Source organism: Pelophylax lessonae, assembly GCF_965119305.1.
Source record: "Pelophylax lessonae genome assembly, chromosome: 4".
In the NCBI taxonomy this organism is placed as follows: Eukaryota; Metazoa; Chordata; class Amphibia; order Anura; family Ranidae; genus Pelophylax; species Pelophylax lessonae.
In genome coordinates, this window is record NC_138771.1 from 560586759 (window position 1) to 560614333 (window position 27575).

Sequence of the window (27575 nt, forward strand, 5' to 3'; positions counted from 1 at the left end):
TATGCAAACTGATCTGGGGCGTCGTTAACTATGTATTGACACCCCCAGCGATTCGCATATGGCAGTTTGAACTGCCTGCGAGTCAAGTGCAATGTGGGAACCCGCAGTGAATTCACAGGGTTCCCACATTGCATATATGTGAACCGGCAATTAGAGAGATTCACATTCTCGATTTGTCTTGTTTACCATTACCACTGAAAGTGAATGTAAAAGAAAATCCTAAATTTTGGGTTAACATCAGAACAGTAATAGAGGGAAAAGTTTCCAATGGGGACACTAGTTCTGGTGACAAACTGGGGTTCCCTCACTTTGGAGGGATTCCCTCTTGTTTCCAGTCTTCGATATAGGACAGGAAGTGAAGGAAAATCTCCCTAATGGAAAAAAAAAAACGGAAAATTCCTATCAAATACTTACCGTAATTTTCCTTTCCTGATAGTCTCCATGGCAGCCTACGTGTGGGATAACCCCGCCTCCACTCCAAGGGTATAGGACCCCCCTCCCATAAATGTCAGCTCTCAGGTACAGCAGGTGTTCCATATCTTAGCCGAATCCAAGACGAGAGGGTGGGAACTCCGGCTGCCATGGAGACTACCAGGAAAGGAAAATTACGGTAAGTATTTGATAGGAATTTTCCGTTTTCCTGGCAGTCTCCATGGCAGCCTACGTGTGGGAAATAACTAGCTCACGCCACATGGGTGGGAATGCTTTAGCAAAGAAACTTTAATTCATGCTATTTGCAGACAAAACAGTCAAACCAAAATTAACTGAAGACAAAGAAGCAGGCTCCACACAATAGTGGGTCATAAAAGTATTGACCGAAGACCATGAAGCCGCTCTGCAAATCACATCTGGAGCCACGTGTCGCGAGGCCGCCCAGGACGTAGAAATACTCCTTGTAGAGTGCGCCGTCACCGCCTCTGGAGGAGCCAAACCCTCTGCGCTATAGGCCTGTTGGATAGCCGCCACTATCCATGATGCAATAGTTCTGGATGAAGCACGTTTACCTCTGTTCTTCCCCCAGAACAGGATAAAGAGGTTGTCAGACTGCCTGAATGGTGCAGTTGCTTGAAGATAAACTTTTAAAGGATTCTCCTACATCCAACGGATGAGAATTAGACTCATCAGAAGACGGAAAAGTAGGCAGGACGATCTCCTGGTTCTGGTGAAACACAGAGGTGACTTTCGGATTTGAATTCAGCATGGGTATCAGCACTATCCGATCTGGGAAGAAAGTCAGGAATGGTTCTCTATAGCCGAGGGAACTTATTTCAGAGACCCTTTTAGCCGAAGTGATGGCTACCAGGAAGACTGTCCGGATGGTCAGGTCCTTGATAGAAGAAGATGATTCTATGCCCGTTTTCGAGAAGGCATTCAGGACAAGAGGAAGGTCTCATTTCAGAAATCTAGGTTTTCTTTGAGGTTTGAGCCTAGCTGCTCCTTTAAAGAACTGTTGAATAAGTGGGTGTTGAGCCCACATGATCTCAGAGAAGGCAGATAATGCCGATACTTGGACTCTTAGAGTTGCTACTGAAAGGGGCATATCTAAGCCAGCCTGAAGAAATCTTAGTACTTCTTGAATCCCAGGAACTGAGGAAGACATACCTTCTGGATATGCAGACTTCATGAATCTTGATCAGATTCTGCAATATACCTTATTTGTGCTCGGACGTCTAGCGTTCATTAAGGTGGAAATGGCTGTTGGTGGGCAGCGTAGCGATTCCAACCTTTCCCTCTCAAGAACCAGACCGTCAACCGGAGTATTGCAGGACAGGGGTGTACTGACGTTCCCTGCAGGAGCAGGTCTGGTCTGAGGGGAAGAGGGACCGGGTCCCGGTAACTTAGCTGTAGGAGTAGCGGAAACCATGGCCTATTCGGCCAGAAAGGCGCCACCATCTCTACATCTTCCGCTTGAAGTCTCTGCAGGAATTTGAGAATGATGGGTACCGGAGGAAAGGCATATACCTTGTTGAACTCCCACCTGTCGGTTAGCGCATCTGTCCCGTAGGCCTGATGGCACCTGTCTCTCGTGACATACTTCTCCAACTTGTGGTTGCAAGGAGATGCGAACAGGTCGACTTCGGGAGACACTCCCAACGACAGGATCCATTTGAACGACTCCACATGGAGAGACCACTCGTTGGGGTTCAACTGGACCCTGGACAGGAAATCTGCTTGAACATTCTGAGGACCTGGAATGTAGACTGCTGATATATCGACTAGATGAGCCTGAGCCCAAGACATAATTGGGTCTAATTCTCGTAGTAGAGAGAGACTCCATGTCCCACCTTGTCTCTTCACATACTGTAAGACACTGCCGTGGTGTTGTCCATCCGAATCATGACCGATTTCCCTTCCACCAGGTGTTGAAAGGATCAAAGAGCCTGATATGCTGCCCGGAGCTCCAGTATATTGGAGACTGGCGTGTGTCTCTGAGAAGACCAAATTTCCTTGGGCCATTTCCGACAGACAATGAGCCCCCCAACCTGAGTTGCTGGCGTCTGTTGTGATTATGGTCCATGCGACTGGAACCAGAGAGTGGCAGTTGAGCAGATTCTTGTGTTGGAGCCACCAAAGAAGACTGAATCTCATGCTGGAGGAGATGTGAATGTATTGCTCCCCCTCTTCCGGGTTCCACTGTTGTAGGAATCTTTTCTGGAAAGGCCTCATACGCCAAAGAGTCCATTTGACCATCGGAGCTGTGGACACCATGGTGCCAATGATTTTGAGGCACTGAGAGGCTTTCAGCCGGGAGGAAGAAAGAGCTGGAAGGATTCTCTCCCGCACTACCGGTATCTTCTCTAACGGGAGAGAGATTGAATTCTCGATGGTGTTGAATTGCGCCCCGAGATAGACTAGCCACTGAGTGGGCTCCAGCTGGCTCTTTTGTAAGTTCAATAGCCAGCCAAATTCTTTGAGGGTCAATATGACCTGATCTCTGTGTGCCAATAACTGATCTTTGTCTTGAGACAGCAGCAGAAGATCGTCTAGGTAATGGTGTAGACGTATTCCCTTTAACCTTATGAGGGCCACTACAGCCAGGAGAACTTTGGAGAACACTCTGGGCGAGGTAGAGAGGCCGAAAGGTAGACAAATGAATTGAAGATGTCGGTTCAGAACACAGAAGTGGAGATATTTGTGAAAGTCAATTGCCACAGGTACATTAACGTACGCATCTTTTAGATCTATTGAGGCGAGCCAGTCCCCTGGCAGCACTGCCTTCTGAATGGTGGAGAGTTTCCATTTTGAATTTTCCGTTCTTTATGAACCTGTTCAGGTATGTGAGGTCTATAACGGGCCTCCAAGCTCCGTTCTTCTTCTGGACCAAGAAGAGGGGTGAGTAAACACCTTGAAATTTTTCCTGCTCTGGAACCGGAACTACTGCTCCTTGAGCCATCAAAGTGTCTACATAAGCGAGCAAGACTTCTCTTCTCTCTTTTTGACAGGGCAAGTGAGTTGGAATGAACCGTGGAACCGGATCTGTCACAAAAGATCATTTGTGGCCTATAGAGTCCGTCCTGACGGTCCAAAAGTCTGTGATTGAGGCCGTCCAGACACGCTGAAAATGGAGAAGACGTGCCCCCACCTGGCATGTCTGAACGGGCCCAATCTCAAAAAGATTTAGTGGATTCTTGTCCAGCAGGGGCTGGATTTTTGGATGATCTTCGAGAAGAAGATTGGCCTCCTTTCCAATTTCTCCGAAAGTCTCTAGTAGGTTTGTAAGAGCGGGCATCTCTTGACCTCTCAGTGTATTGCCTCCTAGGTTGAGGCTTCTTCTGGTCAAATAGACATTTATCTTGTGGAAGGAAACCCGACTTTCCGCCAGTGGCCTTTGCAATGGCGCTGTCCAATTTATTTCCGAAAAGGGAAGTACCCTTGAAGGGGATCTTACACCACGCCTGCTTGGAGGCTGGATCAGCAAGCCAGGGGCGGAGCCACAAGGCCCTTTTTGCCGTCACTGATGATAACATTGATCTGGACAAAAGGCGCAGAACATCAATGGATGCTTCTCCTAGAAACACAGAAGCCAACTTGAGTTCATGAATAGGAGAGCTCTCTACAGCTTCCTCCGAGATGCTCCCAAGTCTGGTCTCAATATCAGACACCCAGACTTCCATGGCTTTAGACATTGTTGCCAATGCCATAACAGGTTTGCAGGCCGCTCCGGCCGTAACATAGATTCTCTTCAGATCTAAATCTATTTTCCTGTCCAAGGGATCTCTGAAGGAAACCGCATCATCCAGGGGAAGAGTAACATGCTTTGCCAATCTTGTGACTACATCATCTACAAGGGGAGCAGACTCCAGGCGAGCAACATCTTCAGGTTTGAAGGGATACAGCTTCCCTAGCTTGGAGGATAGGGAAGACTTACCATCCCCTTTACTCCATTCTTCAGTAATCACCTCTTGTAATTCAGAGAGGGAAGGGAAGTTAATGTGCTCCTTGCCAAGGTGCTTGAAGAACTTCCGCTGTTTTTTCTGGGGAGACACAGGATCCTCCCATTTTAGAGCTTCCTTAATGGCTCTGATCATGGGTGAAACCAGGGCAAACTCAAAGCCGCCTACTGCCCCTTCTTCTTCCGAATCACTGTCAGATGATTTTGCAGAAGTAATGCTCGGTTGAGAGGGGCCCTGATCTTCCGGCGCTTCAGCTGGAGAACTGGATGTAGTGGGACCAGGTGCTGGGACCGTACCCCATTCCTTCAGGGACTGTTGCACTACCCTCTTTACCAGGGATTCCAATCTGTGGTCCTCGGGCTCCCTCTCACCGGCTGCCTGAGCAAAACATGGCTCACATAGGGACTTGTCCTCCAGGACATGCGCCCCACAACCCCAACAAGCTCTCTGGTATGTGCGGTGACTCTGACGCTGTGTATGGTGTCTGGGGGAGGAATTAGAGCGTCTCCCCTGCTGCCTACTCCCTGATGGAGATTCATGGCACTTTGATCTGGAGGATGAACTCCCACTTGGTCTGACAGGGTCTCTTTCTTGAGATAAACCAGGCCTGGAAGAGCTGATGGAAAAAAAAGAAAATCGGGGAGACACTGGATTTAGCCATGAAACAGGGACCAGCTAGCCCTCCCCCGCCCCCCCCCCCCCCCTGAAAATGCCAGCACCGACCTGTTATGAGAGGGCTGGCCACAGGAGGGCGGTGACGCAGGATCCATACTTCAGGCCAAACAACCAGACTGATAAAGAAAGGTAATATACATCAGACACCAGGACAATACAGTGATATAGTGTAAAATCTGCCTGCAAATAATTTCATTAGCGCAGGCATAGGGTTCCGCTACTTTCACACCTATATTTGTGTATGTGTATATATACATATATGTGTGTGTGTATATATACCCCTATACAGAAGTTCAGATGTTATGCCTGCCTCCAAAGACGCCCAGAAAATGCCCAAAAAAACGCCTGCAACAAAAACGCCCAGGTGTGTTGTTGCAGGCGTTTTTTTGGGCATTTTTTAGGCGTCTTTGGAGGCAGGCATAACATCTGAACTTCTGTATAGGGGTATATATACACACACACATATATGTATATATACACATACACAAATATAGGTGTGATAAGAGCGGAGCCCTATGCCTGCGAATAATTTCATTAGCGCAGGCATAGGGTTCTGCTACTTTCACACCTATATGTGTGTGTGTGTATATATACCCATACACAGAAGTTCAGATGTCATGCCTGCCTCCAAAGACGTCCACAAAAAAGCCCAATAAACGCCTGCAACAAAAACGGCCAGGTGTGAAAATAGCGGAGCCATATCCCTGCTCTACTGCAATTCTAATACAAACAATGTTTTTTTTTTCCTGGTTCTGGACATGCTACAGAGCTGAAACTTCACAGGTACACCTTTTAGACCCCCCCCCAGACACTAAATCCAAAGAAATCTCTTTTTTTTTTTCAATAATTTTTTCAATAATTGGCTCTCTATCAAAAACGACAATTTTTAAGAACTTTTTTTGTGTAAATAATAGTCCCTGGGGCATGACCCAGAACCCTAGGCACTTTTTAGGGGCATTTATTGGGTTTCAGGGCTTGAAAATTGTGTTTTTTTGATTACTGAAGTTCGGGTCCCATTGATTTCAATGGGGTTCTGGAATCCGGACCCAAACTTTCGGGAAGTTCGGGTGTTCTGGTTGAACTGAACTTTTCAAAAGTTCGATCATCCCTACCCGTTACCAAAGCGGACATCTGGGAATTTCTGGGCCTAATTATTCTGCAGGGAGTGGTGGGGAAACCCCAGCAGAAGTGGTATTGGACCACCAACAAATTACTGGCCATTCCTTTTTTGGCACGGTTATGTCGGAGTACAAATTTTCGCTCATTATGAAGTATTTTCACTATACAAATAATGACGAATTTAGCGAGACTTCTCATCCATGTCCAAAACTCAAAAAGATTTGCGATGTTTATCAAATCATTTTGAAAAATTTCCAGCAGTCCTATGTGCCAGATAGAGACATTTGTATCGACAAAAGTCTAATGGCCTATAAAGGAAGACTCAGCTGGATACAATATATTGCGTCCAAGAGAGCACGCTTTGGCATAAAGTCATTTATGCTATGTGAATCCAGCTCTGGATACATTTGGAATTCGGTCCTATACACCAGGAGAGGAACCAAATTCAATGAAAGGTTCAGCAGCTATGGAATGGCAACCGCTTCAGTTCTTACGCTGATTGAGCCATTGCTGAATCAGGGGTACTGTGTCACCACAGACATTTTTTTTGCATCCCCAGAACTGTATGAGTTCCTTCTACACAACAAGACAGATGCGTATGGGACCGTTAGAGCTAACCAGCGTGACATGCCCCCAACCTTTGCCAACAAAAAGCTCAAGCCCGGAGAAATAATTGCCTCGCAGAAAGGAAAAATGATGGCACTAAGATGGTGCGACAAAAAATATGTGTGCCTGATGAGTACCATCCACAACACCTCTACTCTCATGGTACACACAAAAGGTGGAAAAGATGTAATGAAACCACAACTGGTGATGGATTACAACAACACCATGGGAGGTGTGGACAGAGCTGACCAGGCCATGACTTTTTATCCGGCAATGCGGAAACAAAAAAAATATTATAAAAAAATATTCAGGCATCTCCTTGAACAGTGTTTGTGGAACGCATTTATTCTCCTAAAAAAGAAGAGTGACAGGCCTGTGGTTCATGCGGACTTTGTGTGGAAAATTGCCGAACTGATATTTCTCAGGCACCAAACACCAACGGCTGTAAGTAGATCCGGACGCCGTACTGCTGGTGTTGTGAACCCCCGAACGCCTGACCCAGTGGTGTATTTAGGTTTTGTGCTGCCCTAGGCCTGAATAAACTTGTGCACCCCCTAATTTAAATACGACCCACCCCTTCATGTAAAGGCCACACCCCTTCCTGTTTCGGACCCGTTCTGTCACCTGTAAACCACAGACCACAACCACAGTGTATCAGTGCCCATCAGCGTAGCCTCATCAGTTCCCATAAGTTCAGCCTCATCAGTGCAGCATATCAGTGTAGCCTCATCAGTGGCCATCAGTGCAGCCTATCTTACTATAATTTATTGAATAAAAAGTGTTATTATTATTATATTATTATTTGTTATTATTTTATAGTTATTTATTATATTATAATTTAGGATTTTGTGTTTCAAACTTTATCATACCCGAGATGTTATAAAGAAGAACGCACAGTAAAAAAAAAATCATATATAAATAGTTGGTTTGGGCTGCTCATCCTTAACCACTTAAGCCCCGGAAGATTTTACCCCCTTCCTGACCAGGGTTTTTTTTGCGATTTTTTTACTGCGTGACTTTAACGGACAATTGCGCGGTCGTGCGACGCTGTACCTAAACAACCTCCTTTTTTTCCCCACAAACAGAGCTTTCTTTTGGTGGTATTTGACCACCTGTGCGATTTTTTTGATCATGCGCTATAAACAAAAAAAGATCGTCAATTTTGCAAAAATAACAATATTTTTCACATTTTTTTATATGAAATTCCCCAAAAAAAATTTAAAAATCAAAATTTTTTAACATTTTCGGGCCAATTTGTTTTATGCTACATATGTTTGGTAAAAAAAAAAAAAGAAAATCGCAAAAAGCGTATTTTGATTGGTTTGCGCAAAAGTTATTGCGTTTACTAACAAAGGGAAAGATTTTTGTCCTTTTTGGTGTTTTTTTTTTTTAACGAGTAATGGCGCCGATCTGCGTTTTTTTTTTTGCAGGACTGCGACATTGCGGCGGACAGATCGGACCCTTGACTGACATTTTTGACACTTTTGGGGTTACCAGTGACATTACTGCAGTAATCAGTGCTATACATATGCACTGTTAACTGTAAAAATTACACTGGCAGGGAAGGGGTTAACTGTATTGGAGAGGGAGGGGTTAAGTGTGTCCTAGGGGCATGTTTCTAACTGTGATTGTAGGACCGTTGATCTCTGTTTTTACACTAGTAGCCATGTCCATAGTAGAACCGTCTGGTCTCCATTTTTACACAGGGGAGAATGACAGGCGGCTTGTTTACATTAGCCGCCCGCCTTTCTCCCTTCCCGGCGAACGATCGCGAGTGACCGGCAGACATCGGGTCTGCCGGTCACACGCACTGACTTGTTAGGGAACGAGCCGGGGCGGGCGCTCGCCCGCTATTGGCTCACAAGGGAGTGACAGGCTAGTGCCGTACCGGTACGTCACTTTGCCTGGCCGGGGCTGACCGCCGCAGTATATGTACTTGTGGCGGTCGGCAAGTGGTTAAGAATTACTAGCAAAATAATGGTACCGCTTTCAGCACCTAAAATCCGAAATAATCATACCGCCAGGGAGGTTAATGACAATCCAATAAAATAATATCCCTGTGATTCAATGTGCAAAATCAACAAGCAAAAACATGACAGGGTGCTCATAGACAGGCCATCCCCACATCAACTCATTCCTCATACCAGACTCTGGATCTCAAATTATAGAGATCTCATTCACCTTCTTATTTCCACATATCCCCTTGGTTTTAGGGAGGGAAGGGGGTGTCCCCCACATTTAGCCCTTGGACTCTGTGCCTCTCCAATCCTCCAGATTCTGGGACCTTGATTTCCAAATGAAATACAAAATTTACTTTCCTGGCACATCATGGCAGCATACAATGGGTTGAAGCTCCACCCCCACAACCTGATAGGACTGGTTACCCCTAAATCAAAGACAGACCCGGCTCGCAGCATTCTCCTTTTTGTCCTCACCTGATCAAGACTGGAGTCGTGAGGTATCCCTTACTGTTTGTCGCCCTAGCAAGATTTAGCCTCTCCTGGGTGGAAATCCTTCCTGTACAGCCTCTACATGAGCTATATGGTTGGACCTCCATTCTGGTGGAGCAGGACTGTCAAAGAAAGCATTAAACAAGCTTTGACGTAATGGACAGCATTTTCCCTTTGCTTTCTATATGCTTTTCACCTCTTTTCTCTTTTTTGTGGGCGTTTGACATTTCCAAGATGGCTGCAGCAGTGAAGTGTACTCTGAGCATGAAAGGCAGGAAGTGATGTGGCTCCTGTGGCCTGTTTCCTGGCTAGCCCTTTTCAAGATGGGGATCTGAGCATGCTCGGACACTGATATCACCACTAATGGTAAAATGTGATAGTTTTAAATGGTTTTATAGAATTTTTGGGCAACACATGGTAGAGCTCTCTACTCATGCATGCTGGATGCTTATGTGTTCATTGCTTGCAGGTATGTTTTCCCTTTTTTATGGCATTCACCTGAGCTTTTCCTATCTCCTTCTCAGTGTTGCTCTGTGATCACTGTGCTGTTTATGGCATTTCATCTTGGCTCTTCCTATCCCTTTCTCAATGCTTGCTCTGGGATCACTGTGTGTTGATCACACAGTGATCCCAGATCATGTTTTTCATTTCAGTCTGTTGCTTTGCTCTGTTTCTATGGGGAACGCTGCCCAATCAGACCGCCTATTGCTTTTCAGGTATAGGGATTAGGTAAGAAGTGAAGATTGAGAAAAAGAGAGTAGTGAACAAGCACGTAGCAGTCATGTGAAATGCATCTACAGTCCTACCCTGCTGTACCTTGTACTACTTATGTGAATAAAGAAACTTTTCTTCATTGGATTCCGTGGTGGTGTGCAACCATTTTCTTCTTTTATGCTTCTCCTGGTGGTGAGCCGGGGTTCAGCACCCACCTTGAATCGTGGACTTTGATGACTAGCCTGAGCGGTGTTATCTATCTTCATTGAGAAAAAGAGAGCCAATATCTACAGTCCTGTAAGAACCTTAAGATGGAGGAAGCCCTCTAAAGGTCAAGACAAGTCGCCATCTAAGAGTAGACATCCAGGCAATGTTGATCAAGGTCATCATCTCACCAATCATTATCATTGCTCCCTGTTTACAAATATCACAGGCTACCAGCCCTAAAAGATTCTGCATTTGTGGTGGAGAGTCATTGCCTGCCAAGCCAATATGTCAAGTCTGCCTGGAACAAGCAGGATACAACCCTGAAAAGACCTCAAGATGGTTGCCAAAAATCTGACTTGTATCTTTGTGCAGACTTCTGGGAAAATCAGTGAGCTAATCACTTAAGCAGGAAATGATATTTCAGGGGGGCATTCTGTATACATTCTGTGTACAGAACGCCTCCAGATAGCCATATTGCCTTACATTTTACAGAAAATCACAGCCCTGCAGATTGAAAAAGAAAGTGGAGTTACCCTTTAAAGAAATCCTTCTGGAGGAAGTGAAGAGAGAAAAGATGGTAACAGCTTTGTAAGAGCTGAAATTGGCAGGAACCTCTGCGGCAGATGTGTCAGTAGACGTCAATTGATGTTTTTCAAGAGCGGAGTTCCTCACGTTCAGGACAAGGAGGGCATTATAGCTGAAGCCATGGTCGGCAGATCCGGCCTTAAAAATAAAACTGGTGCAAGATACCAGACAATGGATCCAATCTATTTGGGAGTAGACAGGATATAGCCATCTCAAGGGTGACCACTAGCAGGTCAGGGAGAATATTATCTGACACAAAACAGAAAAAAATTAGAAAAGATCCAGTATACAGGCAGCAACTCCCAAGTAGATACAAGGAGGCAAACTCCTTAGACCGGGAAAAAGATTAGTAAAGGAAATGGAGAAGTACCCAATCTTCATAGTTGAAGCCTTAAAAATCGAAGGCACCTGTCTTAGGAGAACAGCGTAAGTCCTTTTAAGGGTGCACTCATCCAGGGGGTGCCTGTATAAATCTTTTCAAACACACCTGGATGGAAAATATTCAGGATTAGTGGGCCACATCAGCTATATTGGTATGACATTGGTGGAAGTTTAAGAGATGTCCACTTTATGATCTCTTCCAGCCAGCCAGGCTACCATATTTGATGGAAAAGTGTAACATTCTGGTCCAGTTTGTAGCTGGATTAAATGAAAAATGAGCAATTGTGAAGGTTCCAAGTGCCCAGAGGAGATAAGGTTTAGGTTCACCTCTGTTCCTAGCAAAAAAAAAAAAATCTAAATCAGGTAGCCTGTGCCCAGTGCTAAACTTGAAAAAACTCAACAAGCACAGAAAGTTGGGGTCGTGTAAGATACAGAACCTCCAGTCAATTCTACTATCGATAAATCTGGGAGACTTAGGCTGTCAGTGGAACTTCCTGTATCAATAATTGCAATTATACCATTTTGGCTTAGGAGGCTCTAGTGTCTCTCTCCTACAGTTGAGAACTGAGTCACCTTTTGATAGCATGGAAGTTGAGAGGTGGAGGCTACCAAGTCAAGGGTGCTCAGTGCAGGTAGTGAATACCTTGTGTCAAGCCAGAGAGGTCTCCATGAATAATACTTACCAGAAAATATGGGTAAAGTATGCAGATCTCACACAGAAAAAGCCTGGAGTCCTTTATCACCTAAACTAGCCAAGGTTCTGCAGTTCTTACAACTGAACAGGGGCCTAGGTTCAAATATGATAAAAGTTCAGCCTTGTCTGCACTTACAGGGGTTTAAGGATTCCTTAACCCTTTAGTGATGCAATTCTTAAAAGGCTTGCATGAAGTTATAGACAGACCTGGAAACCCTTGTTCCCTATGTGGAACTTGCTTATGGTCCTCAGCTCTATCAAGGCCTCATTTCTATTCTACAGAATTGACTACACACTGCAATCTAACAATGAAGACCATATTTCTGGTTGCTACAACCTCTGTGAAAAGGGTGTCAGAGCTGCAGGCTTTGTACTCAAGGAGCCTCACCTAACGTTCTACCCGGACCGAACAGTCCTAAAACCCCAGACTGCTTTACATCCATTGGGTATCTTTCTCATTCCACTGTAACTAGGAAATCAATTTACCGTCTTTCTTGGGTAAGTGAACCACATCCCCTGGATGTTGCCCTAACTCTGAAGACCTGCTTGGCAGCTACCTTTTCATTCAGGAAAGCTGAAATCTGTGCTTGGTTCCAGCATGGCTTAAGGCAGGGTCAGTCAGCATCAAAACGTACAGTCATCTCCTAGATTAAGACAATTAAAAGAGCCTACACTTCCCAAGACCCTCCTGTTCCGAAAGACTTAAGAGCACCTTCAACTAGGGCAGTGCCAGCTCTGTGGGCAGAGCAGTGCCGAGTGTCTCCTGAGGCTATTTGCAAATTCAGTAATATGGTCCTCCTAGGACACCTTCATTACACTTTATTAGGTGAAATCGGCTCACAACAGTAAAATTTGGAAAATGCATACTTACACTTCTGACCATTACAAAATTTTTCTTGCACCCTCCCGTATGGCGAGTTAGTTCCCATTCTATACTGCCATGATGTGCCAGTAAAACGGAAAAATTGTATACTCACCTTTTCGTAATTTTCCTTTCCTGGTGCATCTTCATAGCAGTATACAGATTCCCACCCAAATGGGGAGAGTTACAGAGAATGCTGCGAGCCGGGTCGGTCTTTGATTTATAGTTATCAGTCCTATCAGGTTATAAATATAAAAGTGTAGCGCTATAATATCTCAGGAAAGACAACTAATAAAGTCAATAGTTTGGTATAAAAAGAAAAAGGGGAATAGATTATTCCAGAAAGAGTTTCCTCAGAATAAGTGCTTGTTTTTCCAACAGCATGCACATGAAGATCTTCAACCAATAGAAGCCAGGTGTAAGACAGCCACCACCATGAGGGATAAATCAGCCTCCTACCAGATCGCTATGATCCTTATTACAGGGATCATAGATTTCAGAGAAGCTAATAGTAGGTACACATCAGGGGAGGTCTCTCAAACAGCTATCCACCAATCGATCCCGCATATTCCTCAGCAATTATCCAGTCATATGAGGAGAAAGAACTCTCATAGCGCGATACTGTCACAGAATTTTATTGCACATACACAGGACAATTGGCAACTTACATTGTTCATTATCTATAAATCCTGAAATAATTGTGGCCTATTCAGGTCCGTGGTTTTCATAATGAACCCCTTACTATAAATTTGATCCAGATATCCTTGAATTAATTTTTGTGTTCGGTTTACAAATACGTCTATTTCTCAAATCGTTGGTTTGCATCTGCTTCCGGGGGTTGACACGCAGATATGATTGCTTCCTGGTTCCGGATCGCAACCCCAGAGCCCCGCCTGTCGGCTCCGTAGCCTATAAATTGAAAGTACTTGCCGCGAAGCCACACCCCCTGACGTCAGACGTGTGACGAAACGCGTAGGAGGAGCTTGTGGCACATCACGCCGCTACGGACAAGGGACGCGGCGGCCATCTTTTTGGTTTGGTACCGGTTTATGCCCATCTAAGGAGATTCCACATGACATGCTCTATTGATCTTGGACCAATGTAAGTTGCCAATTGTCCTGTGTATGTGCAATAAAATTGTGTGACAGTATCACGCTATGAGAGTTGTTTCTTCTCATATGACTGGATAATTGCTGAGGAATATGCAGGATCAATTGGTGGATAGCCGTTTGAGAGACCTCCCCTGATGTGTACCTACTATTAGCTTCTCTGCAATCTATGATCCCTTTAATAAGGATCATAGCGATCTGGTAAGAGGCTGATTTATCCCTCATGGTGGTGGCAGTCTTACACCTGGCTTCTATTGGTTGAAGATCTTCATGTGCATGCTGTTGGGAAAACAAGCACTTATTCTGAGGAATCTGTTTCTGGAATAATCTATTCCCCTTTTTCTTTTTATACCAAACTATGGACTTATGGACTTTATTAGTTGTCTTTCCTGAGATATTATAGCGCTACACTTTTATATTTATATGCTGTTTTTGATCCATTTTTTCTTGTTCAGGATCAGGTGTTGGCTGCTTGTTTAATTGTTTTTTGTTCTACAATTATACACATCCCCAATAAGCGCAGCAATTTCCCTGTATCTTATAGTCCTATCAGGTTGTGGGGGCAAAGCCACAACCCATTTTATGCTGCCATGAAGATGCACCAGGAAAGGGAAAATTACAGAAAGGTAAGTATACCATTTTCCGTTTTCATACGAAAAGAGGACTTTGGACCACTGAGCAACAGTCCAGTCCTTTTTCTCCTTAGCCCAATTAAGATGCTTCTGATGTTGTCTCTGGTTCTGGAGTGGCTTGACACAAGGAATGCGACAGTTGTAGCTCATGTCCTGGATAGGTCAGTGTATGGTGGCTCTTGAAGCACTGACACCAGCTGTAGTCTACTCCTTGTGAATCTCCCTCAAATTCTTGAATGGTCTTTGCTTCAAAATCCTCTCAAGGCTGCCGTTATCCTTATTGCTTGTGCACTTTTTTCTACCACAATTTTTTCTTCCACCCCACTTTTCATTATTATGCTTGGATCACAGCACTCTCTAAACAGCCAGCTTCTTTAGCAGTGAACTTTTGTATCTTACCCTCCTTGTTGAGGATGTCAATGACTTCTGGACAACTGTCAAGTCAGCAGTCTTCTCCAAGATTGTGTAACTGACTGAACCAGAGACCATTTAACCACTTCTATACTGGACCTATTTTGGCACATCTCTCCTACATGTACAAACCATAATTTGTTGCTAGAAAATGACTTAGAACCCCCAAACATTATATATGTTTTTGGCAGAGACCCTAGGGAATAAAATGGTGATATTGCAACTTTTTTTGTCACACGGTATTTGCGCAGCAATTTTTCAAAAAATGTTTTCAGAAATAAAAAAAAAAAAAAAAAAATGCTAAAGTAAGCCCGATTTTTTTGTATAATGTGAAAGATGTTGTCACGCCAAGTAAATAGATACTTAACATGACACGCTTTAAATTTGCGCACACTCGTAGAATGGCACCAAACGGTACTTAAAAATCTCCATAGGCGACACTTTAAAAATGTTTACAGGTTACCAGTGTAGAGTAAAGCCCCGTACACACGTACGGATCGTCGTCATACAAACGTTCGTCTTTTCTCCCCCGGATGTCGGTGTCTGTTGAAAAGTGCAAAGACAGCACAAGGACAGCACAAGAATTTTGTCCGCAGACTTCAGCTGACTGCAGAAGTGATGTCATGTAATGGTTAACTTTCCCTGTGTTTTTTATTTTCTGAGCATGCCCAGTCTTGCAAATCTGCGGTCTGTCGGCTGATTTCTGTACTGACAGGTGAACAATCGTCCGTTCTGGTGTCCGCAGACAAAAATTTTCATGTTTGCAAGAAAGACTCTTGTCCGCGGATTGTGCGCAGACAGCTGTCGGAGGCACCATACTAACACGCGTACAATCGGCAGATCTTTCGTCCAGCGACGTTTGTATGACGACGATCCGTACGTGTGTACGGGGCTTTAGGCTAAGTTCAAGCGCGATGTTGTAGTGCGACTTGTTTGCGGATACTTCTGGGGACTTCAGTGCGACTACCTTCTATGGAGGGACAAGTCGCACTGAAGTCGTCCAAAAACCTTTTCTCAAGTCGCTGCGTCTTGAGTCGCAGCAGTTAGAATGGTCTTACTTGAAAATAATAGGTTCGACTTGTCATGCGACTTGACATGTGTCAAGACGCACTAGTGGAAACGGGGCCTTACAGAGGAGGTTTTGGGCTAGAATTGTTGCTCTCGTTCTTATGTTCGTGACCATACCTCACATATGTGGTTTGAATGCCATTTACATATTTGGGCACGACTTATGTATGCGTTCGCTTCTGCGTGCGAGCACACAGGAACAGGGGCAATTTCCGGTCTACGACCCTTTGGCACGTCACTTCCAGGACGGTGGAACGCACGCCGGGACCAAGGCTTACCCGAGCGCACACCGAAACAAGGAAGGAGCGATAGACCTGCCTTACATGTTATTACCTGCTCGATTACGCTCTACTAAATGTGAGTGATATTCTTTTAATATTCCAATAAAAGATTGTTAAACGGGAAGTTTTCTTTCCATATTTATGCATACCGGTGTACTGAGAACTCCAGACCTCCAAGGATTCCTTATCCGGTTCCTTACTGGGACACAAGCCTTGTTGACCCTCTACAGCTGTTTAGCCTAGGGGTCAATTAAGTTTGGTAAGTGGATTATCCAAAAGGGGATGATTGGCACCGTTCACAGCACTGGAGTTACGGCATGATGCTGCACATTCTTCTGAGCACTTAATGCACTTTTGGTGAATTGCTATATGGACACTTGCTGATTTTATTATTTACTGGACTTATGATTTACTTTTGCACTACCATTTTATATGGACACGTCTCATTTTTTATTCAACACTTTATGATATTTATTGTTGAATCACTATATTAATATGCATGCACTTGGTTTGCACATGGCACTTTAAGATCATTTATGGTTTATTTATAAGAGGATTAATATTTTATACACGTACCTTTTTGCGCTGTATTTTGGCACTTTATATTGAGAATCTGGTTATCACCCAGTTTTTGCACAGCAGCACTTGGGTCATTATTTTTATTCATAGCACGGTACATTCCTTATTTTTCACGTTACCAAAATACATGCTTTTCTTAGAAATCAAATATAAAACCAATGGAATGAGCAGAGGCGAAACTGGAAAGCATGCAGGGAATCCAGGAAAGTGATGAAACAGATGGGCAGCAGACAAGCAGTACTAGCAACGCGAAGGGGGGGTGGGGGCTTATTTAAAGAAAGCTTATATTGTATAATATACCTATTGATTGTATGGCTTTACAATGCTGATATTATAAAATTAAAGTGTATGCTGGGACTATGACTCTTTAAGTAAAGGAAAAAAAAAAAAATATATATAAACTTTGTTCAATTATATTTCATTCTTGCAAACCATCTGGATTTTTCTTTTTCAAAAATGTGTACACCTTTGCTGATCAAGAATTAGAGACATCTCAAGAAAAAAAAAAAAGAGACCCAAATGTGTAAGGCGATTCCTTTAACACCAGTGAATATAATACAAATATAATTCACTATGTAGGGTGCTATACATTTATCTATGTATACATGTTGGACGTAGCGGTTTGAGGATACTAGTGGAAAGCAGCCATCTTGACCTTGATATTAGAAACACATTTTTTTAGGTTGGTTTACATAATATTGCTTACTATCCCTTTGGTGATTTGATGATTACATTGAGCACACAGTTCACCAGGGTTTAGCATGGATAACCCCTTAATGTTATAACATGAAGAGATTCAAACTGATAAGATGTCAGATTTTTTTTTAAAAAAATTCCTTTTAGTGCCCTGTCACACAAGTATTCCAATCAGGTCCGCTTGTCAGTTTTCTCAGGGGGACCTGTTTGGAAGCTTTATTAAGGTCTAAGTGCAGGCAGATGTATTCAGACTTGTGCCCCTTTACACCTGGTTACCTTCAAGTCTGTCTGGGTCCTGATTAAGAAAAAAAACAAAACAAAAACAAAAAAAAAATGGATTTTTGTAAAATCTTACCGTAAAATCCTTTTCTCTTAGCTCATCGACAGACGTAGTCCTCGGTGATACACCACCTTCGGGTTATGTTACCTCCGCCGGAGCAGGACTAGACAGGAAATTAAAAAGCTCTGGCCACACCCTAGGGGCAGTCCCAGAGGGTATATCCTCTCTCTCTCTGCCTCAGCAAATCAGTTATGTGAAAAAGCAGTGCTAAGAGAATTTAACCCAACCCGACTCCAAAACATTTTTCTCTAGCGCTCATCGACAGACGTAGTCCTCGGTGATACACCACCTTCGGGACGTCCCAGAGCAGTATCACAACTGAGGGGTGGGAAAATGGAAATCAAATCCCAATCTAGAAGGCCCAACCGGTGCCAACTAGAAGTTTACAATGCTCATCCTTATTGATGAGACTCAACAAAAAAAGAGAAAACAAAATTTTTTTTTTTTTTTTTTTCAAACAGAAAAAAACCCTCGAGGTAGACCACCGGTCTCCTCAAATTGCGGCCTGCAAAACCTTGCGGCCAAATGAGGCATCCGCCGATGCCGTCACATCAATTTTATAGAATTTTGTAAAGGTATGTACCGACGACCAGGTGGCCGCTTTACATACCTGGACCACTGACGCCTGATGGCGAAAGGCCCAGGAAGTACTGAGCGCTCGAGTGGAGTGCGCCCTAACAGGGAACGGAGGACTCTGACCCTTAATAGAATAAGCCTGTACCACCGTTTGTCTAATCCATTTGGCAATGGTCGCGGCAGATGCAGGCAAACCCTTTCTGGGGCCATCCGTGATCACAAAAAGTGAATCCGTCTTACGGAATGATTCCGTAGCTTTCAGGTATACCCTGATTGCCCGAACCACATCTAAGGAATGCAACGCATGTTCCCGATGATGCTTGGGCTGAGGACACAAGGAAGGTAGTACAATATCTTCATTCAGATGAAAATCTGAAACCACCTTGGGAAGAAAAGATGGCTTAGGATGAAGTACTACCTTATCCCTATGAATCACTAGGTATGGTGACTGGCATGATAATGCAGCCAGTTCTGACACCCTGCGAGCAGAAGTAATAGCCACCAAGAAGGCCACCTTCTGGGATAAAGTAAGCAAGGGAATCTCCCTGATGTTTTCAAAGGGAGGTTTCTGTAGAACCGACAAAACCAAATTAAGATCCCAGGGCGGTAAGGGCACGCGGACTGGAGGAGCCAGGTGCCGCACCCCCTGGATGAAATTCCGCACCAAGGATTTGGTAGCTAAAGGCTTCTGAAAGAAGATTGCTAATGCTGAAACTTGACCCTTGATGGTGCTCAAGGCTAGCTTCTGCTCAACCCCTTGTTGCAAAAAGGCCAATATTCGAGTCACCGAATAGGTACGTGGATGAAATCCTAAAGATTCGCACCACGCAATATAAGTCTTCCATGTGTGATAATAGACTTTGCTGGAAGTCGCTTTCCTTGCTTTAATAAGGGTAGGAATGACTGAAGCTGACAAACCTTTGTCCTTCAGTACTAGGGTCTCAATGGCCAGGCCATTAAACCCAGCGACTGTAAGCATGATGGTAAATTGGTCCTTGAGACCACAGACACTCCCTGAGACGAAGTTCCCACGGAACGTCTACGACTAACATGTCCAAGTCGGCCAGGCCGGCTTGAGGAGGCCAGCCTAGAATTTCTAGGACCACTGGCGCTGATTGGATCTGAACCAGGCGTCCCTAGAGGTATCTGGCCCCGACCATCCGAGAAAGTCTGGTCGTTTTCTGTTCCCACACATTTATCAGATACCTGATAGTTATCAGGAAAGGTGATCTTTTCTGGTTGAACCTCAGGGACCGAAGTCACCCGACTAGAGGCTACTTGGCCTATCTGGTCAACCAGATCCGATTCCTGTGAGGTATCGGGACTAATCTTAGGAAAAGGTAAAGGAAAAGATCTATTCAGGGAACGGTAATTACCGCTTCCTGTAGTGCTTAAATGTTGGAAGGGAAGAATCGCACCGGTAGTAGTGGTTGATGCTCGATCTAATGTCCTGAATACCGGTGAAAACGTCCCCCCACCCTGAAACCGGGTGGGGGCGCACCTTCAGGCTGTGTACTCCTTTGCTTCGGGTTTGGCTGGGTTGGTCCTTTGCTTGTCCGACCAGCCCTTCTTGAACCCTCCTGGAGGAGTCTTGCCTTTCCCGCTAGTACCAGCCGGGCGCCCTTTATGGGCGGTAAAGAAAGGTCCTCGCTTGTTGCGAGGTCCCTTAGCTTTAGCAGCCTGTGGCAAAAAAGTGCTCTTGCCCCCAGTGGCATCCTTAATGATTTCATCTAGGTTGGCCCCAAATAGACGATTCCCCTGAAAGGGGAGATTTGTCAAGGTCTTCTTGGAACCTAGGTCAGCTGACCAGCATTTTAACCACAGCACACGTCTGAGGATCACCGCTGTCTTGGATGCATGCCCTAATAAGGGAGTAGTGTCCAAGGCTGCGTCACAGATAAACTGTAGCCCTTGTATAATCTGTTCCATCAAATCAGATGTCTCCTGGGGAATATCTTTTCCCCTAAGATCTTGGCGTACCATTTTCGCCCATTCCGTAAGTGTCTGGGAAACTAGACCAATAACAATTACTGGTCTAAATGCTGACCCTATCAGAGAGAAGATGGAGCGGGACTCTGCTTCCATCTTTCGATCCACCGGATCCTTAAAGGACGAAGTGTCCTCCACTGGAATAACCGTGGCTTTATTCAGCCTGGAAATAGGCGGATCCACGACTGGTGGTACCGTCCATTTCTTAATGATGGATTCCTCAAACGGATAGCGTCTAGCAATACGCTTGGAAATAGTAAAGGTACGTTTAGAATGCTCCCATTCTCCTTTAATCTGATTACCGAAACATTTAGGTACAGGAAAAGCCTTCATCGTCTTGATGGGCTTATTAGTACCAAAAGGAATCTCTGTTTCAGTTGCCTCTGCCGGTAAAGCCTCAAGTTTTAAGGTTTCTTGCACTGCCACAACTAGTGCGTCCACCAATGCTTCTTCCTGAATAATAGCAGGAGAAGAAGCGTCCTCCTCACTGTCTGAGGGGGCTTTACCTGGGATAACAGCCCTTGCAGAGGAACCTGCAACTGCCGTGACCACCTCTGAATCTGAGTCAGAGGTGTCAGATGGTATAGGGGTAGGCGGGGGTCGCTTCCTTGACCCCCGTCCCTGACAGGCCGCCTCCACCCGAGCCACCATAGACTCCAAAATTGCTGTAAATGACTCTATACTCTGTGCACCGGCGGGTCCCGTGGCCCCCTTGAGGGAAACAGGTGGGGGAATATGTGTGGCAGGGTCCATGATAACTCCAGTTACTTCCTGGATAATATAATTCAAAAATAAAACTTTTTTTTTTTTTTTTTTTTTTTTTTTTTTTTTCGACCCCCAGCGCCACAAAAGCCCCTTAGTGTTACCTGCTAGGGATCCCTATCGATCGAGAGAGAGAGAGAGAGAGAGATAGACCCCCAGGCTCACCACTTGATGCTCAGAGTTTAACTGCAACAGGTTACAGCGCTGTCTTAACAAACAGGAAGTCTTTTGGCTGGCTGCCCAGGAAGAAAGGAGGCGGCTCCGCCCCTCTGTACGCCTTCCGGCGCCTCCCCCAAGCTCCACGAGGTGTTTGGATCACCTCAAACATGGCCGCCCCCATGCTGGAGACACGAGGCTACGCCAAAATGGCGGCTCGTGCGATCCAGCAAAAAAAAAAAATGGCGGCGGCCCGTACTGAATAGCGGTGTGCTGCAGGGCACACAACACTCTCACTGCATGGGGATATGGCGTGGTTGGCGGTACCGGCCCTGGCGGACCGCATGGCCGTTCGGGAGGCCTGCTAATAGCTGGAGATCTGATTAGGAAGGCAGTCTACATGTCCGTGGCTTCTGACTGGTAGGTAGCTTATTCTTAACCCATAAGATTCCCAGAATGCCACAGATTACATCTTTAAAACATGTATACAATTAGATTGTTAGCTCCCAAACCAGGCCTCCTGGCTTTTTGCACACATAAAATCACACTCAAAGTAGGAGGATCTGTGTCATGTTGTAGGATAGAAAGGGACTCTATCTTACCATACAGAGAGGGGCCCGCGTTCACCACAAAACGCGTCAGGGGGAAAGGGGGAACATACTACTCACCATACCGGAACCAGGCGGGCACCAACTCCTGACAGTACCCCTCTCCACCGGGGCGGGAGGGCTGTCGACCGATACGGACGCCGTGACTCATGGTCTTTGGCGTTTCGGCGAGACGTTTAACTCGCGTGGACAGTCCTTTAATGGGACTTTGTCGCGGCCGACCCAGCGCGGAGCTATGGCCTGCACGCGCTCGTAGGCTGAACTGGGGTGACCACCGGATCTCAACATCCAGCCCGTCGCCCAGTTCAGCTTTCTTGCTTGAAGATCTCACAGGAACACTGGAGAAAAAAGCTGTCTAAAAAAAATCCTTTAAGAAAAAATTCTTGCCAGGACCTAAGATCCCAGCAAGGTGTCTAGGTCCTTACTCCTAACTAGACAGAAAATAACTGATTTGCTGAGGCAGAGAGAGAGAGGATATACCCTCTGGGACTGCCCCTAGGGTGTGGCCAGAGCTTTTTAATTTCCTGTCTAGTCCTGCTCCTGCGGAGGTAACATAACCCGAAGGTGGTGTATCACCGAGGACTACGTCTGTCGATGAGCGCTAGAGAAAAGGCTGTTTTTCCAGACCTAAATGTGACAGATCTGAGGTAGCCTGATGTAAATGGACACAAGTCAGTCTACATCCAGCAGCCTATATGGCCATCACAAGTCCACCCCTGTCTGCTGTCAAAAAGCAGGCATGTATTTATAAAAACCTGATATCTGTCCCATTCAGTGAAGATTCAGCAGGGGATCTGCTCACCAATTCTCTGCTGAATATAGCAGACAAAGCCCATGGGAAAAGGGCCTCAGGCTGGCCATACCACAAAGCAAAAATGTATTTCCTGTAACCTTGGGTTGCACAAATTCCCCATCAACACAGACCGTGTTGAAAGGGGACTTAGCAATTGTCTTCTCCCAGTGGGCAGGCAGAGGAAGCCATCCCTGCCAGGAGAAGATAGTGATTATTGCTAGCGGCTATAGCAGCTGCTAGTGATAATCGCAAGAGAATTCGGCAGGCTGGTTGCACCCAAATTGATGGTTCAACTTAGTACAGTCTGCCCATTAACAGTTCAAACCTCAGGAACCGGCCGAGATTAGAACCGTGTAGGCTGACCTTAGGCTGGATTCACACCTTCCTGCACACAATTGCAGGTGTTTTAACATTCTCAACAATCATGCATTTTCATGCTCCGCCATAGTCATCATACATTTAAAATTTCCAGTTACCCTGGGTGTTATGCTGTCCTACTGGCTTGAATACTCTCTCATTTACTGACCTAGAACACAAACAAAATCTAAAAATTCTGACATTCTTTTTTAAATCTCAAAACTTGAGAGTTTAAGCCAAAGGTTTAGCATGACAGACAAAAAAACTAGCTTATGCAAAAGGAGGAGGTCAGCAATGTTGCCATTATTTTTCTCTCATGACCGGTATACTTACAAAAAAAAAAAAAAAAACACTATGCAATAATGTGGAATTCCCCTTTCAGAGTGAGGAAGGTTCCAAATATTTTAATACCTGAAATACAGAGTCGTGACTAAAACATGGCTGAAAAGAAGATGGAGTCTATACACAAAATCAGTCAAAAAATATTTATTGTGTATATATAGGATTGAGGGAAAGGGGGGTAACAGTTCAGCACTTCATACTGTAATTTGCATAACTAAATAACGTCAGAAGCAGCTGTGACAGTTGCTTTAAGGCACTCGGTAACCCCTGACCTGCAGCGGGCCCAGAAACCTCTGTGATAAGTGACTGGACCACAGGACAAGGGACTATACAGATATGACAGGTCCAATCTATTACTGATATGGGCTACATGGGTTTGAGTAGCCAGTCTAATCCCACTGAGTCTAGAGCAGCATGGACAACATATGACCCTCTAGCAGCTGATAAACAAGGCCTTAATGTGCCTGCTGGGACTTGTAGTACGGCAGAGGGACAAAGGCTTCCCAAAACTGGTCTAGGACCACAGCTGCCAATTTGCTATTCAACATGTCTTATACACATCCATCATTTGTGCTACACAGTTCGAATCAAGTGTGCATAGATTAAAAGGTTTTTGCGTAGGCTCTGTAGGCAAACCTTGGAATGGTCACAATGCAGCAGTGTGGTGACCATGTAACAGCCAATTGAAAAACACCTCTAAACTCCACCAGCAGCTACCAAGTAAAGTATATGCAAGGAGTAAAACTACAGTCATTATCTTCAAGCCCTTGTCTTATGTGTCAGTGATATTGATCAGGCCTTATTGGCAGTCCAATAAGATACCGCACCACACAATCCTGCCAGTCTGGTACAACTACCGCAATCTTAATATACCACAGGAGAGGCGTGCAAATTCCTCCAGTTCTCTTATGCCATAAATCTGAAGCAGGTGTGTGTATATATAATAAGAGCTACATGTAAGTAATACAGTGGACACGTATCCTCTGTGCACATTACCAAGAGATTAAAGTAGGCGGCTACGGTATAGAGATTATAGGTCTGCCTTGGCAGTACAGGCAACAGGCAGAGCGTCTCAAGTATGCCAGCAATCAGAGGCGCAGAGCCTTCCTCCATGATGAGAGTCTATCTGACACTCTGGGACATGTGTAGTGGTGTAAGCATCTCCTCAAATATTGCGCCTTTTACATTGGATCCCCGGAGGTTCGCTTCCTGGAGATCACAACCGGACAGATCGCAGTTCTGTAGGGAAAGAAACAAGAGGTAGAAAAATACAAGTAACAAAGATTCAGGAAGCAAGTACAATAATACAAAACTTTGCTAACACTAAAGCAGTGCTGAAACCAGAAAATCCGCTCAGTTTACTCTACAGAACATCCAACGAGATGCTTTATTCAGTTCAGGTATGTTAAGTGTGTCTGTATATTTTTATTTGCTCAGGACTAAAAACAATAAAGAAAAATAAATAAAACCCAAAGGCCCTATGCAAATCCCACGAGTTGGGATCACAGGCAGAAGTCAATGGGATTTTGTCCACTATCCCAAATCGCATTGCAATTGTAGCACACATTTGGCTGCCATTATCTTCTAATGGCACCCCAAACGTGATGAGAGTCTGTGCCTTCACAAATCATATTAAGCTCGTCATCCAAAAAGGAGCAGGAACTTCTTTTCGGCGACAAAAGCACACAAGTCTAAGTGAGACGTAGAATCGCATGTCAAAAACACTAGTTCACGCTACACAGTAATGTGAATGGGGCCTAACACTGAACTTCACGTAGTGGTTCCTTCCTTGATCTGTTACATATAATATCAAAAGTGTTTTGTTCTACCCGTTTGAGAAGAGAAAATAAATGGGGATTTTTGACTTACCGTAAAATCCATTTCTCTGCGTTTGATGGACACAGCTCTCTGTGAATCTGGACCCATTGGGTTATACTGCCCCCTACAGGAGTAGGACACTAGGTAAATAAAAAAAAAAAAAGGAAGGAGAAGAGCTTGACTACACCTATGGGCAGTCCCTTGTGGTATACACCCCTCTCTGCTATAGGCCTTCAGTTTCGTAACAAGCAGTGTCAGAAGTATTAGAACTTCATAGATGGGTAGATGCTGTGTCCGTCAATGAAAGCAGAGAATTGGATTTAATGGCAAGTCAAAAATCCCATTTTATCTTTCCTGCATTGACGGACACACCCCCCCATGAACATGGAACCATTGGGACGCCCCAAACATGAGGGGTGGGGCAACAAAAAAGATCCCAAAGCTAAATCATAATAGCCAACTCTGTAACAGGAGTTCAACAAAAAAATAACTTGAGCCCAACCTGAACAATACACCACCAAAAGAAGGAAAAGACCCTCTAAACAGAGGCCTGCAAAAAACTTTGCGTCCAAGAAGCATCCGCAGATGCCAACACATTCACTTTGTAAAATTTTGTGGCCGCCTTGCAAACTTGCACCTCTGAAGCCTGGGGACAGAAGGCCCATGAAGCACTAAGCGCCTGGGTAGAGTACTGGGAACACAATCTTGTAGCCGGACCGTATCACTTTGTGGACCCATTTGTCGCATACCAAGAAGGTCCACGGATCCATAAAACCAGCAAAGACGTCCCCCCCTCCCCAGGCACGGCTGAGGGCGCACCTTCGTGCTGAAGGAGCCTTGTTCACGGGTCTAGAGAATCCCTCTCAGCTTGCCAGACCAGGGCCGCTTGGAAACTCCCAAAGAGGACCCTTGTCAGAGGTCCCTGAGGGACGAAAAAAAAAAAAAAACTTCTTGTGAGTCAAGGACAGACCACATATGCGACGAGGAACCTTACCCTTCCAAGCCGGTGGAAGGGAGCTCTTACCTCTTGTGAGGCTCTTAATGATGTCATCCAGGGAAGCCCAGAACAGAATCACCCTGAAAAGGTAAAATCAGTCAGATTTTTTTTTTTTTTTTTTAAGCGGTCTGGTCTGCAGACCAACACTTAAGCCACAATACACCCCTAAGCACCACTGCCGAAACAGACAGCAGAGAGATCAGGGGAGCCACATTCAAAGAAGCATCACAGATAAACTGCCAGAGATGTATAGTAACTAAGTAGAACTACTTCACTACTGTACTTAAGCACCGAAAGGCGGTATCTGTACTTTCCTAGAGTAGAATTTTTTTCTCCTACTTCCACTTTACTTCACTACATTTTTTCAATGATTTCAATACTTCTACTCCGATATTTTTTTTTTGTGCTGCATAGTTACTCGTTACAATTCTAAAAATTACCACTGCCAGAACAGTAGATGGCAGGTTTCACAAAGCTCAAAACATGTGTATTATCAGCGCATACGAAAATAAATGCTACTGTATGTATAAATAAATGCCACTCTTTTTCGACAAATCTGACAAAATAGGAGGGATAAGGGAACACTTTTGCTGTGGGATACGGGTTGTGAGTGCCAAAGGGGACAGCCACCTTCGCCGCAGCTTCATCCTCCATTTTTTACGCACAGAAACAGTGCGCCCACCAGTGGCTTTTAGTGCGCAGCTATAGGTGTGGAGAAATCATCCTCCCTATCTCATAAGTCAGGGAGCGAGGCTGCAGACCCCGCAGGTTGGGCCACGTCCGCGCCAGCCGAGTCAGATTTAGGACCTGATGCGAAACATGAGGCGGGGGGGGGGGGGGGGGCACTTTTTTCTAGACCGCCACCCGAAGGCCACCTCCACCCGGGACACAAAGGTCTACAGGACCACAGTGCATCGGTGGATGGTTGGGAACCTGAGGGACCCACAGCCTCTGAAAAGAGGATTGTTGCAACTCAGGCCAAGACCCCGGTCATATGAGACCTCAGGAGGCGTTTAACTCGTAGGCCAGCCCCCGGCCAGTGGGGCTATGTCTTGGCCAACCTAGCACGGAGGTGTGGTCTGCATGTGCTCGCTGGCGAGACCATTGTATCTAGATTATGCAGCCCTGGATTGCCCAGTAGATCTTGCAGCAGGGGGAAAAAAAAAATTGCCAGGACCAGAGATCCCAGCGGGGAACTAGGTCCATACCCCTGACTAGCACATAAAAAAAAAAAAAAAGTGAAGACCTATGGCGGAGGGGGGGGGGGGGGGGTGGGGGTTGGGAGTATACCACCAGGGACTGCCCATAGGCATAGTCCAGCTCTCTTTTCTGCCTAGTGTCCTACTCCTGTAGGGGGCAGTATAACCCAATGGT

The 27575-nt window shown here is 45.1% G+C and overlaps 1 protein-coding gene across 1 annotated transcript in view; it reads right to left on the bottom strand.

Annotated features, from left to right (window-relative positions):
- Positions 1-23515: 23515 nt before the first annotated feature.
- KCTD9 (potassium channel tetramerization domain containing 9) overlaps positions 23516-27575 on the bottom strand; it is a 35800-nt gene continuing 31740 nt past the window's right edge. The window contains exon 12 of the mRNA XM_082255597.1: positions 23516-24625. Coding sequence (XP_082111723.1) covers positions 24509-24625 — 117 coding nt within the window. The 3' untranslated portion in view covers positions 23516-24508. The remainder of the gene's footprint in view (positions 24626-27575) is intronic.